The following is a 15146-nucleotide window of genomic DNA, read 5'->3' as shown; positions in this document are numbered from 1 at the left end:
AAAAATGAATGTGGATATTCATAATTCTGTAGTAAGTTGTGGAACTTCTAAGGCTAATGTACCATGGGCTAACTGAATGTATTATGCATTTATTCACCAGCGCTTGGTACTGATTTACTGAACAATGGAGCAAACAAATGCTAATCTTGCATTAAATATGGTGCTGTTGCATAAATATTCTGACATTGCTTTTAGCATATGCTACCATCTATTAGCATAGAGCCAGTGGAGGGGTAACCAACAATTTAGCATGAGAAAGCTGAACTGAATGTACTGCAGCAGTGTTTGACCACTGAATCACTTAACTGACCTTGTGAAGGTTACACTGCGGTCATGGAGCCACACACACACACACACACACACACACACACACACAAACATGCACACACACTGCCTGAAAGTGACCTGCATTCCTACTGAAAATAAGCAGTAAAAGCACTTTGTTTTCTTTTTATATTCCAATGGCTCTTCTGCAGTGAGGCGGCTCTCCTACTCAGCTGAAACGTGTGGAAATGGTTGAAGAGCCAATCTGTCCTGGTGGTGAAGCACATTAAATATTGACTTACAGATAGAATCAAGGCCCAAATAGCAAGAAATTATTCATCAGTTGTCAGATACAACGTTTTTGATCATCCAAGCCATTGTTATGCTTCAAACCTCTGGCCTGCAGTGCTCTGCTGCTGACCGTTATATTCACGTTAAGATGAAGTGCACATTGAAGTTAACAGCTTACTTCTGTAAAACATGATCTGAGCAGCTGCAAACACTGACAGTACACTCATCTGTGAATATTAGGGAGTTACTCATAACAAAATACTGTATTTTATATACCTTTATTTGCATTTGCTCTCAGCACAAGAAAGTTTGGATTTCAAAGTCAAGTGTTCATAAGTGTTGTTGGTAGCTAAGCAAAATCTTTATTGAAACAGTATTTATTAGTTTGCATTCCTTTAATCTTTTCCTTGAATATTTTAGAGAATTTTAATGTTGTAAATTTTATGCTTTTTCATCCACAATAGTAAAACACATTCATCTTCCCACACCATGGAAAGTAAAATTGTGTTTGTTAATCAAACTAAGTGGCTGAATCCTCAAAAGTCACTTTTGCGTCCTGCATGATGTCTGTTTTTGTTTCTCAGCTGGGTCTGAGAGGTACAGAAAAGGAGAAAATGCCTCTTGCTCAGGGCATCTGAAAACAATTTGAGAATGCTGTTGTCGGTAATGCATTTAGCACAGATGGATACACGAATAAAAAGCTTTTTATGCAAAACGGATGCACAACAGCATTTTGAAAGTGCCCAGTCACTCCATGTTTCTGTGTTTTGCTGAATCTCGCTGCCCCTCCCTCTCCCCTCTCCAGTCACTCCCTATCAGGCCTAATAGTGTGATGTCTCGTGTTGAGCGGAGATGACCAGTTTTAGACTCAGTCATGGGTGACAGAATTATACAACTTCTTGAGGAGACAGGCGACATATTCAGGCAAACTGTGAAAGGATTTTTAGGGGAATAAAATCCTGATGAATATCGACTGTTAGCGCCTGTTTAGGCCACAAATCAAAAAAGATAATTATATGACTAATTTGATCTAGCTAATATGTATCACAGCCGGTTGAATGGCTCAGCCAGGCTTACATCAATCAGAGTAGAATAAACTATCCCTGGGCAATTTACACAATATAAACGCCAATAAATTACATTTTTATTTAATAATATACAATTATAATCTGAAACAAGCAGCCATGATACAACATATGCACAGCTTTTGGATTAGCATAATAAAATATGGTCGGATGAAAGCAGTTTTTCATGGTCAGTTTAAAAATACAGTTATTAATGTATTTATGGTCTGCAGGCTTATACTGTAAAATTGAAAAAGAATAGTAAAACTGATGAAATCATTTGATTAAAAGAATAATTCATGGCTCAACACAAATTGAACACTGAGAAGTCATTATTTTGCGTTTGTTGTTTCCTCCAGCAACGTGGCATTTTCTGTGCATTTTAGCAACTCCACAATCTTGCAGAGGACATTATTAAAGATTATTCTCCTGGTATTTCCAGTGTGCTGGATATTGCAGAGCGCAGAATGAAAGACAACATGGAAAAGAGGCAATGACATCCACCAAGGTCACGAGCTGTGTTCATACCCATGTTGTTTTCAACATGAGACACAATGAAATAAAAGCCCTCAGGCGTTCATTGTGTTATCGCTTCTGTGACCTTTTCAAAATGGATGGTGCTGTTTTTTTTTCTGCTCATAAATTGCTCATAAATAATTTGATCAATTATGTAATCCAATGCAGCCACCAAGAGTGCCCCTGTTCATCACAGTTTTTGTTCTTTTATCTATGCACATGCACATGTAGTGCTAAGAAACTGAGTTACTTTGAATTCTCTGTATTATTTCAGCCATTTATTCCTTTAATTGTCGATATTCAGAATTAGTTTTCAGTGACAGTCAGATTTTTCCGCCGCAGTAACATGACGGCCACAGTCAGTATTATCTATTAAGACGCAGACTTCAGATTGTCGCTGAGTCAACACAGATTGGTGCTGTCTTGAGTTGCATGGCATTATTCATGGTTTATATTCACCATCTGGCACTGATACAAAGTTCTCAGCTATTTTAGCAGCAGCATCTAAAGTAAGAATGTATTTTTTATGCGTTTATCCCAAGGCACAATTCTAAACACAAGCAGACAACAATGTCTGGCAGAGAAACATGAAGCAAACAAGATGATTACTGCATTTGTTTTCATTAAATTAAAGTATTTTAACATCCACTGCCTGGTGCCTACTTAACTTCTAAGTGCATTACAGTAACAGATTAACAAGTGAATATGTGGAGAAGGCTGTGATTCAGCCAAAAGGCTGAACGGGCAAGTACTTACAAATAGCAATTACTAATAAAACAGTGTTCTTATGCTGTTGTTAATGTGAAATCATCACATTGTGTGATTGTTTCAGTGATCAAATTAAATGTCAGTTCACAGAAAGACATTTACTGGAAAGCCCTAATGATGTTTTAATGTTGTCATATTGATTCTCTGAAAGGCTTTCATCACACCTGCAGGGATCACGAAAGTACACCTTAACTTAGAGATGATTCAAGTCTTGTTAATTTATTACACATCTGTTCATACTTGAGTAGAGAAACTGATTTCTCACAGGTTTCTTTGTGAAATATCTTCAGTGAAAGAGCTGGTAGACATGCGCTGAGAAAAAACCTGATGTAACGTTTTGTTTTGCGACGGGTATTTTCACCATGGCGTTCTACATAAGTACTTGACAACTTAACTCTACAAGAGAGCATGATCTTTCCTCTCCTGAGCGAGAACAGTGGCTTGCCCTACATATTTTGGTCTTTGCATAGTTACTTTGCATAGTTGCAAGTGAATCCTTTTCAGATGTTGAACTGAGTCTGAGAAGTGCAGTCAGAGAGAATTTGTCTCTTGCCCGGGGCAGCTGAAAACAAACCAAATTTGAGCATGCTGCTTTCTGCAGAGCAAATTAGTACAGACGAAAACACAAACCAGAAGCCCCTCATGTAAACTTGAATCACAAGAGCACTTTCGCAGCAATCAGTTACCCCTTTATTTTCATTATTGTTTTTTTTTCTAGCATTTCTCCTCTTCGCGCAGTCACTCTCCATCAATTCTGATAGTGTGATGGCTCGTCCTGATCTCAGATGACCAATTTTAGACGTGGTCGTGGGTGACGGAATTATACAACTATCCGAGTGGACACGCAACATGCCCCACTCATACGGTGCACACACCCGAGTCAGGTGCAGAGTGCACACTTGTTCCCAGTCACGTAGCAAAAACACACTTGTTTGTGCCTCTCACTGTTAGAGCATAGTCAATCACACACACACACGCACACGCACACACTGCAGCAGCAAAGAAGCCCCACCTCACATGACCAGTGGGCTCTGACTCCCCGATCTCTCATTTACCTGGTCCATCACCGGCTCCCTCTCCTTTCCTCTCTCCCTCTCTCACTACCTCCCCACTCCCACTCCCTCCTCCTCTCATTCTCGACTCTGTTGCCACGGCAGCAAAACCTGACAATGAGAGAGAGGGAGAGACAGAGAGAGCAAATGCCATCTGAGTCATTTAATCCACAACCTGTGTATGTGTGTATGTGTGTGTGTATGAGGGCAAATATGTTGGATATGTTTATGTACATCTCCATGTATCTGTTGTGTGTGTGTGATGTGAGTGTGTGTGCATGCGTGGGTGTCTAAGTGGGAGAGCTGTGTGGAGTCGGTTCATCGGTTCATCACAGAGCTACGGCAGTGCGCAGGCTAACACTCTACCTTTGCCTGTCTCACTGCATATAGCAGCACTGTTTCCGTTTTTCTGTTTCATGTCGGCTGTAAATATGTGGTTATTTTAAAGCAATATTCACTCACCAGCTTTGAGTGATTCACAAACATCTCTGCGTGGTGAAGCCTTTGCGCTCTGACTGATTGAACAAACGCAACTTCTGACTCTAAAGTGCGTTCTCTTATTGTACGGTATGAGGCATAAATTAAATATCTGCATCAGTAGTCAGCTGACACGTACAGAAGTTCCCCGTGTTAATATAAGGTCCTCAAGTCAGGTCGTATCAAGTCAGCTTTATTTGTAAAGCCACGTACAATGTAACTTCCAAATGTCTCAGTGGGCCTCACAAGCTCACACCATTGGTGCGAAGCTTTCTAAGAAGACAAGTAAAATACTATTCACACACACAAAAAGCCTTTAGCACATAAGCGAAAAAATGTGAAAGAAGCCTCAGGAGAGGCAATTCAAAAAGAAATCCCTCCTCCTCGGATGGCCGGTTGTAAAGTGGGAGCAGTATTTGGGAAAAAGACAACTACCGTACAAAAAAAGAGCAAGTTAGTAAAAATTCAAAGCACAAGGGGTTTATGGTCCAGCAATGGGATTGTAGTAAGTCAAATACAGTTATGTATACACCAGCAGTATTATATAAAGCCCTATAACTGAACCCACACCAGCTGTTTATGAAAATTAAACGTTCACTGTGACATCCACCTGATAGATAACTCTGATTTAAATTGACAGCGCTCAATTCTGTCTCATTGTTCTCTTCGCAGCACCGTGTGTATTAATATCACTCTTATATTTCCAAGGCTTAGCTCTGAATGCAAATTTTAGCTCTCCAAACAAGCCAGGGGGCGAGTGAGTTCAAGGAGAGCTTCCTAATTGTGATTAAACTGCTGTGCTTACATAAGCCACAGCTGCAACAAGTGGGACCTGCGTCGACAGCTAGTGACACTGAACAGCACATCTTTTTTAAACAGCTCCTGGGGAACGCAGTGCACTGAGCTTTACCCCCCCCCCCCCCCCCCCCCCCCCCCGCAAACCACAGCAGGTGAACAGTAGGTGGTACATATGCATGCAGGAAGGCTGAAATGCAAACTCACTGCTGACACGTACAAATGTATAAAACACAGCCATGCATCGGGACGCAGGCGTGGTGAAAACAAAAAGACACACGCTTAACCATAAGCTAGCACGCACACACAGTGTTCTTTGAACCTTCCTCGAGAGTTGGTGTATGTGTGGGCAGCTAGTGGATGCTTGTGTGTTTGTGTGTGTATATGCTTGTGCGTGACATACTCAGATGTGACAGTGTCACAGGAGCACGGTGGTTCCCCAAGCAGCCGGTGTCACTGACTGAGGGCCTCTTTGTCAAGGAGAACACTGGGAAGAATTTATCCATGTCCAATGAACAGAGAGAGGGAGGGGGAGGGGGGAGGGAGGATGGTGGGGGGCTGTAACAGAGACAGTGCACTGTCGAGATTGAAGAGACCGGTGAGAGCTAAGATAGGGAGAGAGAACAGAGAGAGAGGTCAGTAAAGAGACAGGGGTATAGAGTGTTCCTGAGGAAGAGAGACAAAATAGATAGAGGCTGAGTGAGAAGAGATGGAGGTGGGGAGGACGGAGAGAGAGAGCGATAGAGAGAGAGAGGAGAGGGCAGAGAGACTGAAAATGAGAGATCAAAGTGTCTGCAGCCCTGCTGAGGGAGGACAAGGTGCAAACATATAGGAAGTGGGCGGGAGACAGAAGGCTGCAGACTGGAGTTCCTCGGGTTGGACACAATAACACGAACACCTGATGCGATCGTCGTGTACTTAAGTTTGTGAAGCTTATAATTAGGGTTCCTACTAATGTTTATTGTACTAGAACTAGAAATAGTGTCGTTATGCGCACATCAACGGGTGCAAGGGTGTTGGAAATCAACACTGATGAAACAAGTAACACCTGCAAACTTATTTATTGCTGTAGACAATGTTTTAATCCCGGTCGGAGCTGCCTTCCACTTTTTTGTTTTTCCGTGACCTGATGAAGACCCGACTGGGATTTAGACATTGTCCACTGAAATAGACACCTTTGTGGATTGGAGTTAATGTGCAAGTGTTTCTCTTTTGATCATTTTTCTACGTTATGACTTAAAATTGCGCTTTCCCAGAACCCAAGATGATTTCTTCACCCTGCTGTTTTTGCCCAACAGACCCAGAACCCAAAGAAACTCAAATTTACAATGATTTGAAGCAGAAATGCAACAAATATTCACATCAGTGAAGCTGAAACCAGCACATTTTTGACATTTTTGCCAATTGTCTGCCAGTTGACACTGTTTATAAAGTTCCATTAAAAAAAAACAACTCTTTCTGAGCAGCCCAGTATTCTTGTTCATATTGAAGGATTTCTGTGGTACATAATTTATGTCCATCGCCAGTGTTTGGTGCCAATCATATTGGCATATACAATGCAGGAAGTAGTGTGCCCTTGTGGAACAAAGCAGAATGTGAGAGGTGCAGGGGTGCAATAATAATACCTAACCTTAAACCAGGAGGATTAGTTGCCTCTCTTTAACCATACAGACAGAAAGTGCACTGAATGTTGAATAATGTTGTCACTGGATGTGGTGTGGGGGTTTGCAGAATCATCCAGTATCAGAGTTCTTGTGGTAATAGTACTTTTTAAGGCTGTATTTTGTGATGTTACTGGATAAGATTGCACTACATTGTTAGTTGTTCTCCAAACCAAACATTTAACACACTAAACTTTATAGTTTACCATTGCTGTTCATGTTGCTGTTTATTAAATATGGCCAAGCTAATTTAACATTTTACACCACATTCTGCCCTCAAGTAATCATCTCATTTCCCAATATCTAATTTAAGATTTACTCACCAGCTTTCTTCATCACATGAATAAACCATATTTGCTCAAAATGTTCAACCTCACCTTGAAGTCTGCCTCAGATCCAAATTCACACAAGCCTGTTACACCGGAATTGCAACAAGAAGGAAAGGTGAGAGTAATACTGCACACACAAAAAAATGGAAATACTGAAACAAAAAGGGATAGGAGGACCAGAGAGACAGTGGTACAGGGAGGAGGACAAAGATAAGATAGAAGAGGAAAGCAGAGATGGTGAGATTAGAGAGGTACATGTAAGAGGAGAGGAGAGGGAGAAAGTGCAAATGGGTGCAAAGTGAAAATGCTGAGTCAAGGCGACCGAGAACATGCGCTGCTGCTTTGGTATTACATGCAGACACAAAGTACTAAATGCTTAATCCTATGAAAAGCCAAAAGGGGTGTGTGAAGGGTCCCTGGTATTTTTCCACTCCCACTGACTTTGATACTTATACACACACGCACCAAACCGACCCCCCAGCTCGTCCTCATTGTCCGGGGGTTAAGAAATGCTCTGAAATGGCCTGACCGTGTTCCCCCAGGGACAGCAGCCCAGCTGTCTGCAGTGACCCCTCTACAGTCAACAATGACTATTAATTGTGAGAAGAATGAGCAAAACAATGCTTGTGTCCTACAGTGGCTGGCGGTACAGTCGTCTTAAATCCACAGCCACTGAAGCCGTTCCACTTGCAAATTCAATTATGGGAATGATTCATCCTTCCATTATGATAACTGTCAGATTTTCTTGTGTCATACAATAAGGCAGAAGGGGAAAAACAAATGATTCGCCAGCCCCCCCACCGACACCCTTCTCCTCTCCTCGCCCCCCACCCCCCGCAAGCTGCTTTTCTCCATCTGAGTCCTTTTTGTCTTCCTCCGCATCCCTCTCTTCCTCCACTCCTCCCTTGCTATCGCTCATCCTGCTTCCTCTGCCTTAGTCTCCGTTCATCCTCTCCTCATCTGCCTGGGGGTTTGAGGCGAGAGAATGTTCCCTCGTTTTCTGATTTTCTCCATATCTGCCTCCTCCCTACCTCCATCCCGCTCTGGCCCTCCCTCCTCCCCCTTTTCCTCACGCTCCCTCTAGATAATTAAGATCTCTGATTTTACGGTTTTCTCTTTCATAATAGGCACTGCAGACACTATAAGCAAGCCGCCAAGTCTCTGGCACACACACACACAAACAAACAGCAAACACACAAATGTGCATATGCTTTCACACACACACACACACTAAGATGAATGCATGCACCAAACAGCTAAATCTCTAACTGGGATGAATGTCCCCTCTCTCACTCTCCGTTCCCTCTCTGTCTCCCTCTCTTTTATACTCTCTCATTCACACACACACACACACACACACACACACACACACACACACAGAGCGAGTCAGGATATTTATGTATTTTTGCTTTTGTGTATTTCTCAGTGGTGCCAGCATGCGGGGTGACTTACAGCAGGGTGCAGAATGAAAGCGAGCAAGGGGGGCTAGGAGCGGTGTTTTCTGTACAGCTCAGACTAGTCTGGCTCGGCTCGGGCCTCTCGCTGCTCCAGCTCCCTGCAGACTGACACCCGACTGCTACAGGGACTCAGCCATGTAATACTACAGCAACAGAGCACGTACAGCAGCCAGACACGCAGTCCTCGCAGATTAAACACGGAAATAGTATGTCACCATTTGCTCCCTTTCTCTGACTGTATCTGTTTCTCTGACTCCCTCCACCTTTTACTACAACATTATATCTGCTTGCTTTCTCTCACTCGCCTGCAGTGGTGGACGACTCAAAATCACTAATGCCTCAGCGCAAAAATACTACTGTTACAAAAGTCTTGCTCTCAAAATTGCACTGAGGTATAGAAGCATCTTTTTTTCTAGAGAAACCTGAGACTATGAAATATTAATAGTCAGAAGAGCACTTGACTTGGATACTAGAACAACACATCTTAACAGTCAAATAACAAGCACAATTAATGGCTTGGGATTGGTTTGGATTACCCATTGACCAGGCGTTAGAATCTGACCTCGCACATTCGCTACTCAGATAGTGACAAGCATATTGGCCCTTTAGTAGTCATTATAAAACACTTATTAATGCCTTTTTCTGAGGACTAGGGTTATTAAGGGTTATGGTTAGGTTATTAAGATCGTATTTCATGTACAGCAGCTTCCTAACATACTATCAGTAAGCAGTAATTAGGATGTTATAGTGGGAAAACCCTAGTTATGGTCCTAGAAGTTCCTTATAATGACTAATAAAGAGCCAATATGCTACTAATTTGCATGCTAATAAGCAAATATAGTTAATGGCGAATACGTGTACCTTAATATAAAGTGTTACCTGGATACTAAAGCTTTAAAATCTCAAAGGGCAAAGAAAGAATCTGCCTTTAGGGCAGCTTGCAGCTCAGTCCATTCAAGTGGAGCATGTAGTTTAGTGCGTACTGTACACATGGGTACTTGATGTGAGAGCTTTAGAGATGAATATCATGAGGCGATATTCCTTCTTGTCAGTCAGAAGTCCACTCAAATTTATCACTGATGAATATTAATTTTTTCATTCGTGATAAAGTGTAAGACACTGTGATAAAAACAGAGTTTAACTGCTGAAGTAATGATGGAACGGCCTGACAGGACAGAATGTCCCCAGTACATTTTACTGTATATTGGACTGGATTTCAGTTATTGATGAACATATGAGCAGCATTTTAATGTTGCAGCTACGTGAGGTGGAGCTAATTTTACTTCATGTGCTGTTGGGAGCTTGATCTATAATAATGCATCATATTGTACATGCGGATCATGTATTTTGGAGATTAATCTTATTTCCAAAAAGCAGTTAGTAGCTGTCAAATAAATGTTGTGGAATTAAAACTACAATATTATACCTGAGTAAATGTACTTTGTTACTTTCCACCACTGCTCTTCTGTGTTTCTGTCTCTATCCTGCTCTGCGTCTCTCTTTCCAATCTCTTCTCTGTGCTTTCAATTTTGTTCTTTTATTCCCCCATCGTCCTCAGCCCATTCCCTCTGCTTCTTTTTTTTCTCTCATTCCCCTTACTTCTATCACAGCTTTCCATCTCCTTTCTTCCTCCCCCCTTCTCTTCTCCTTGGAGTATAGATGCTGTAATCTTCCCCGTCTAATACTGTCAATAGCTCTCAATAACAATGAAATAGCACCGGTTCCTTCCCATCATTGATGAAGGCATAGCCTCAGTTAGGATCTTATTCATCATCATGGCAATCTGCTTCCTGGTAATAGCCAATCAGATGGCTCCTGTGAAATGCAGTGCTCCCATGATAGGTTCCCCATTGTTTTGATTGACCACACCTGAGGGTCCGCCACTTCAGCTGGGCTCGATCAATACACCATCACACTCACACAAGGTAAGCACATGCCGATACATGGGATAAACGCACAGATGCCTCACACACACACACACACACACACACACACACACACACACACATACACACACTGGTGAAGAGTGAATTGAGAAAGAGACCAGTGGTGTGTGGAGCAAACAGAATACAGTAGTAACCAGAGAAATGGAGCACAACACATACTGTGTGACAGCAGTGATCTCACTGTATGGTCAGAATAATCAGCTGTTTCATAACTGTCTCTGTTGTACACCATTATGTACAGTGGGTACATGCTCACAAACACCGGAGAAGCACAGAACATTTTACTTTTTGCTGCAGTAATAATTTATTGCCACTTTTAATGTAACATACTGTGTTAAAGCAGGAATAATTTATTGAAAACAATGGGGGTGGGCACTGTTATTCTATGTTGTGTCACACATACAGATGGCCTGCATAAGCCCTGCCTCTGCTTACTTTGAACTGCGATAATCATAATGAGAGCAACACAGCCATCTGCACAGTATGGCGCATGCTATTAGTATTGCAAACCTGTTCGTGCACACACTTGCCCATCCTTTGACACAACCAGAGAATGAGAGACATGTAAAGTTTGACAGGACGTAAGGGAGGACAGTAATTGCATAGAGAGCAAAGGAGAAAAAAAAGGATAAAAAGGGGAGTATGGTTGATTTATGAGACTTGAAGATGGATTCAAAGCACAGGGTTGCAGATTTTTTTTGATGTGCTTTAAACTTCAAAGCTAAAGAAGTGTTGGAAAGGTGAGCAGGGGAGGAAAAAAGACAAAATGAAGATCTCAAAGTGAAAAAAAAAAAAAGAAAAAGGATGGAGGTGGGAGGGAAGTTCATTCAGCGCAAACCCCACATGCACTTGTCTGGGTCAAAGGTCAGGATTCAACCACTACAGCATCCCCTTGTTTACAGCAGCAGGGGTCAATCGAAGGCCACGAACTGACTCTTTCAGTTGTCTGTCAGTATTGTCTGAATCTCAGACCGGCGAACCAGACGTTTGAAACATTCGCAGCCCCCACCACCATCGCCGCCATCGCCAACACCACCCCTCCCTCAACCTCCCTGCCTAGTCCGTCACACAACACTTCTCCTCGCCTGTGTCTTCATCCCTCTTTTCATCTCTCCATCCTTTCACACTCTGCCTTGTCAGGTTGTCAGTCAGAGCAAGACTTTGTCACTCCTTGAGAGGGCTGCTTAGCACCACTGGAGCTCAGCTGAGCTCTTTTTGTGCACTTTTTTTGTGTTTGTGTGGTTGTTTGGAGGTGGGGTGGAGGGCTAGGTTATGGAAAACATCTAAGTGTGTACAGGCATGTGTGGGTGTATATTGAATGGTCGAGCGTAGTCAAGGCAGTTGTCTTCGTGCTTGCGAGTTGCTCGTTGTGTATGTACACTTAGCTTTTGTAATAACTGTGCTTCATTTGTTTATGTGTGTATGTACAGTGTAGATGTGTATCTGTTGCGACGTGCATGCTGGTAGTTGTGATGTTGTCCTTGAAACCCTGAAGATCTCTTCAAGGCTGAGTCCTGTCACTTCTAAACGGCAGACTTTCCACAGGAGACATGAAAAGAGATGTGTGTGCTGTATTTTATTAGGCAGGCTGTATGCATGGGACTGGGCTGTCTCTGTGATATGACAGTGAATATCTTCATATTTGAGTATGAAAAGTCTCTTGTCTATGCTGTCAAATTACAGGTGGTCCCACTACATGGAAATTTGACAGAGCAAACTGAAAATAAGCCACAGGACGACAATTTAAAGAGAGACATCTCGTGCCAGAACAATGATTGTGTGTCCTCCACTCCTGCAGGTGGTGGTACAGGCAGCCAGCAGACCATTCTCCATGAGGAGCAGTAGAAGATGCCGGCTCTGCCAGCACTGCTGCTGTCAATACACTTCCTCTCCTTCCTGCTAGTCACCATGCCGTCACGCTCCCTCAGTCAAGCCCCCTTGCTCTCCTCCGTCCGCATGGGTGAGTGGCCAGCTGTTCTCCGTCCCCACCACGCCAGTAATAATATAGCTGTTGGTGTCCAAACTGTCCTTATGTGGTAGAATACTTGCCATCCAAAGAGTGATTGACAGATACAATCTTAGTGGAATATAAAGTAACATCATGACATTTCAGCATGTAAACTGAACCTAATCAGTAAGTTATGACTACACCAGAACGTAGCTACAATGTTATAGGCTGCATCAGTGTTATGGTTTCCAACTATTGTAAGTGTAATAAAATTAAAGTGTATACTGACTAAGGCTTGTTCGATCGTTACATTTTTTTACACAAATCATTTTGACAAAATTTATGAGTCTGAGTTAGTCATCAAACCATTTTGATTACGGCTGTGCACAACGTTACAGTAACATTTACATTACTCTCTTCCAGTAACATGCTGGAACAGTTTGCCAAAAATTGTAATTATCATTCTGAAACATTGTGTTTTTAGTCTGTTTGAGGAGGTGGTTTGTTGTCTCCTGCCTTTTCAGAGTCAGAGTCAGAGTCTGATTCCAGCTCAACATGTAAGGTCGGACAATGTTTTCCTCAGCGGCGGCCATCGCCATTTGCATTTACTGGCGAGTTTTACCAAGCAACAGCAGGCGTTGGCCTGATGGTTGGCCTGGCCATGCGTCACACAGAAAACAGTCAATCAGGAGAGAGGCACATGATTATGAATGACACAGACACAAAATGCTCTGTTCTTGCTAGAGCTCCATGGAGAGGCATGGGAGAGGACATTTAAAACTATATCATGGTGGTTTTTGGTATTTAAAACCACAAATATATCTTAATATGGCGATCAGCACTTCACATAAAACACTTGAAAAGCATAAAATATGGGACCTTGAAGTCTTTTTGGTCTACTTTATGTATGCAGGTATAAGAATAAGAGTAGAATTACAACTATGCCTTTGTCCTTACTACTCTGTTTTAAATATCAGTGGATCCCCTCGATTCAGGTGTAAGAATATGTACCTGCAGGGTATCAAAAGTTAGAGATGGGCATTTTCTGCAAGAATTTAAACTACTGCACACAGAGGCTAGTCAAAATAATGTAAACATGTCATAGACTCAATGACTCAAGTTTTGAAGGAACTTAATTACGACAACCAGCACGGCTCCAAAACTGGGTAAAAATGTGTCGAATTCCAATTAGCAGCATTTGTCAGCTTTGAAAGGGGTCTAGCAATCAGTGTCAGTCAACTAACATCATACCAGCCCAAATTATTTAATATGTTACGGGGGAACTTTCTTGAAAATCGTAACAACATACGGTATAGTAAATTCAGACAAACTGCACTGAAAAAGACAAACTTCCACCTCTTCTTCTTGTATCCCTCCTCATCTCTTGTGCTTCCTCCTCACCTGTTCTCCCCTTCCCTCTCTCCCCTCTCCCTCTCTCTCTGTAGCGGCAATTCTGGATGACCAGTCTGTATGTGGGCGTGGGGAGCGGCTGGCGCTGGCCCTGGCCAGGGAGAACATCAACAGCGTGATGGAGGGTCCTGCCCGAGCCCGAGTGGAGGTGGACATATACGAGCTGCAGAAAGACTCCCAGTACGACACTACCGACACCAGTGAGTGAAGCCGGTGCACACCAAAGAAGACCAGTGGAGTAGATTCAAACAAACCCATCAGAGAATGATAAAATCCAGTCCAATAGGGCATAGTGTCTAATTAGCCAGGCAAAAAGTGGACACTAAAAATAACAGTAGATATTATTAGTAATATGGAATATTAATATTAATAGTGACCAGTACAGAGAAGAAAAGAGCAGTAGTCTACTGAATACTACAGGTTTTATTCCACTCAACAAGGGTGTTCATATATTTCAAAAAAGATAATCACATTTTTTAAAAGCTGCCCTTTTTTTAAACCAAAAAAAAACACGGCACCACTTTCATGTGATTAGGGAACCAGTTGAGGTTTCTGCTGATTAGTTTACATGTCAGTGGAGACTAGTAATGGGCCAGTAAGCCTGTCTCATTAAAAACAGTGGACTAGTGCCCTCCAGTAACAGCTGGCATGGTCTACTCTGCAGGCCACGACAAAAACACATCATCAAATACTAATACAGAGCAGCGGTGCAGGCCAACAGAAAGTAGTGCCACGCCACAGAGGCCACTGCATGAAATTTGTATGATATACAGAGTTAAAACTGAATGTTTGGACTCTGTAGAGACAGAAGAAGAACTGCTGAATCCAGTCACTGAGGAGACAGAGACTCCCTGCTCCTATTCTAATAGGTCACTGACCCTGCCACAAGCTACTGGCAAAATGTCTATGTGTGCTTGAGAAGGGTTGTGTACATATGTGCATGCCTGAGTTGCAGGCATGTGTGTATGTGTCTGTGTCTGTGTGTGTGTCCTTGACCGATGGGCAGGAGACTCTGACAGACTTGTTTGCTCGCAGCGTTTTTTGGTCTCTGGATCAGAGAGCTCATCATCTTACAGCTACGGCTGTCTGAGGCACGCTTGCACAGTCGCACACAAATGCACACACCCGCGCGCGCAGGCATTTACACATGCATGCACACACGTCCCTT

The 15146-nt window shown here is 42.6% G+C and overlaps 1 protein-coding gene across 3 annotated transcripts in view; it reads left to right on the top strand.

The window, feature by feature from the left end:
• Window positions 1-12468: 12468 nt before the first annotated feature.
• Window positions 12469-15146, top strand: part of grik5 (glutamate receptor, ionotropic, kainate 5) — a 29058-nt gene continuing 26380 nt past the window's right edge. For all 3 annotated transcript variants that reach the window (XM_041941894.1, XM_041941893.1, XM_041941892.1), the window contains exons 1-2: window positions 12469-12580; window positions 14014-14178. In XM_041941894.1, the coding sequence (XP_041797828.1) occupies window positions 12469-12580; window positions 14014-14178 (277 nt within the window). The remainder of the gene's footprint in view (window positions 12581-14013; window positions 14179-15146) is intronic.

This window comes from Chelmon rostratus, chromosome 8 (genome assembly GCF_017976325.1).
Source record: "Chelmon rostratus isolate fCheRos1 chromosome 8, fCheRos1.pri, whole genome shotgun sequence".
Taxonomy (NCBI): domain Eukaryota; kingdom Metazoa; phylum Chordata; class Actinopteri; order Chaetodontiformes; family Chaetodontidae; genus Chelmon; species Chelmon rostratus.
The sequence above is the reverse complement of the archived record's forward strand: the minus strand, read 5'-3'. Positions and strand labels throughout refer to the sequence as shown.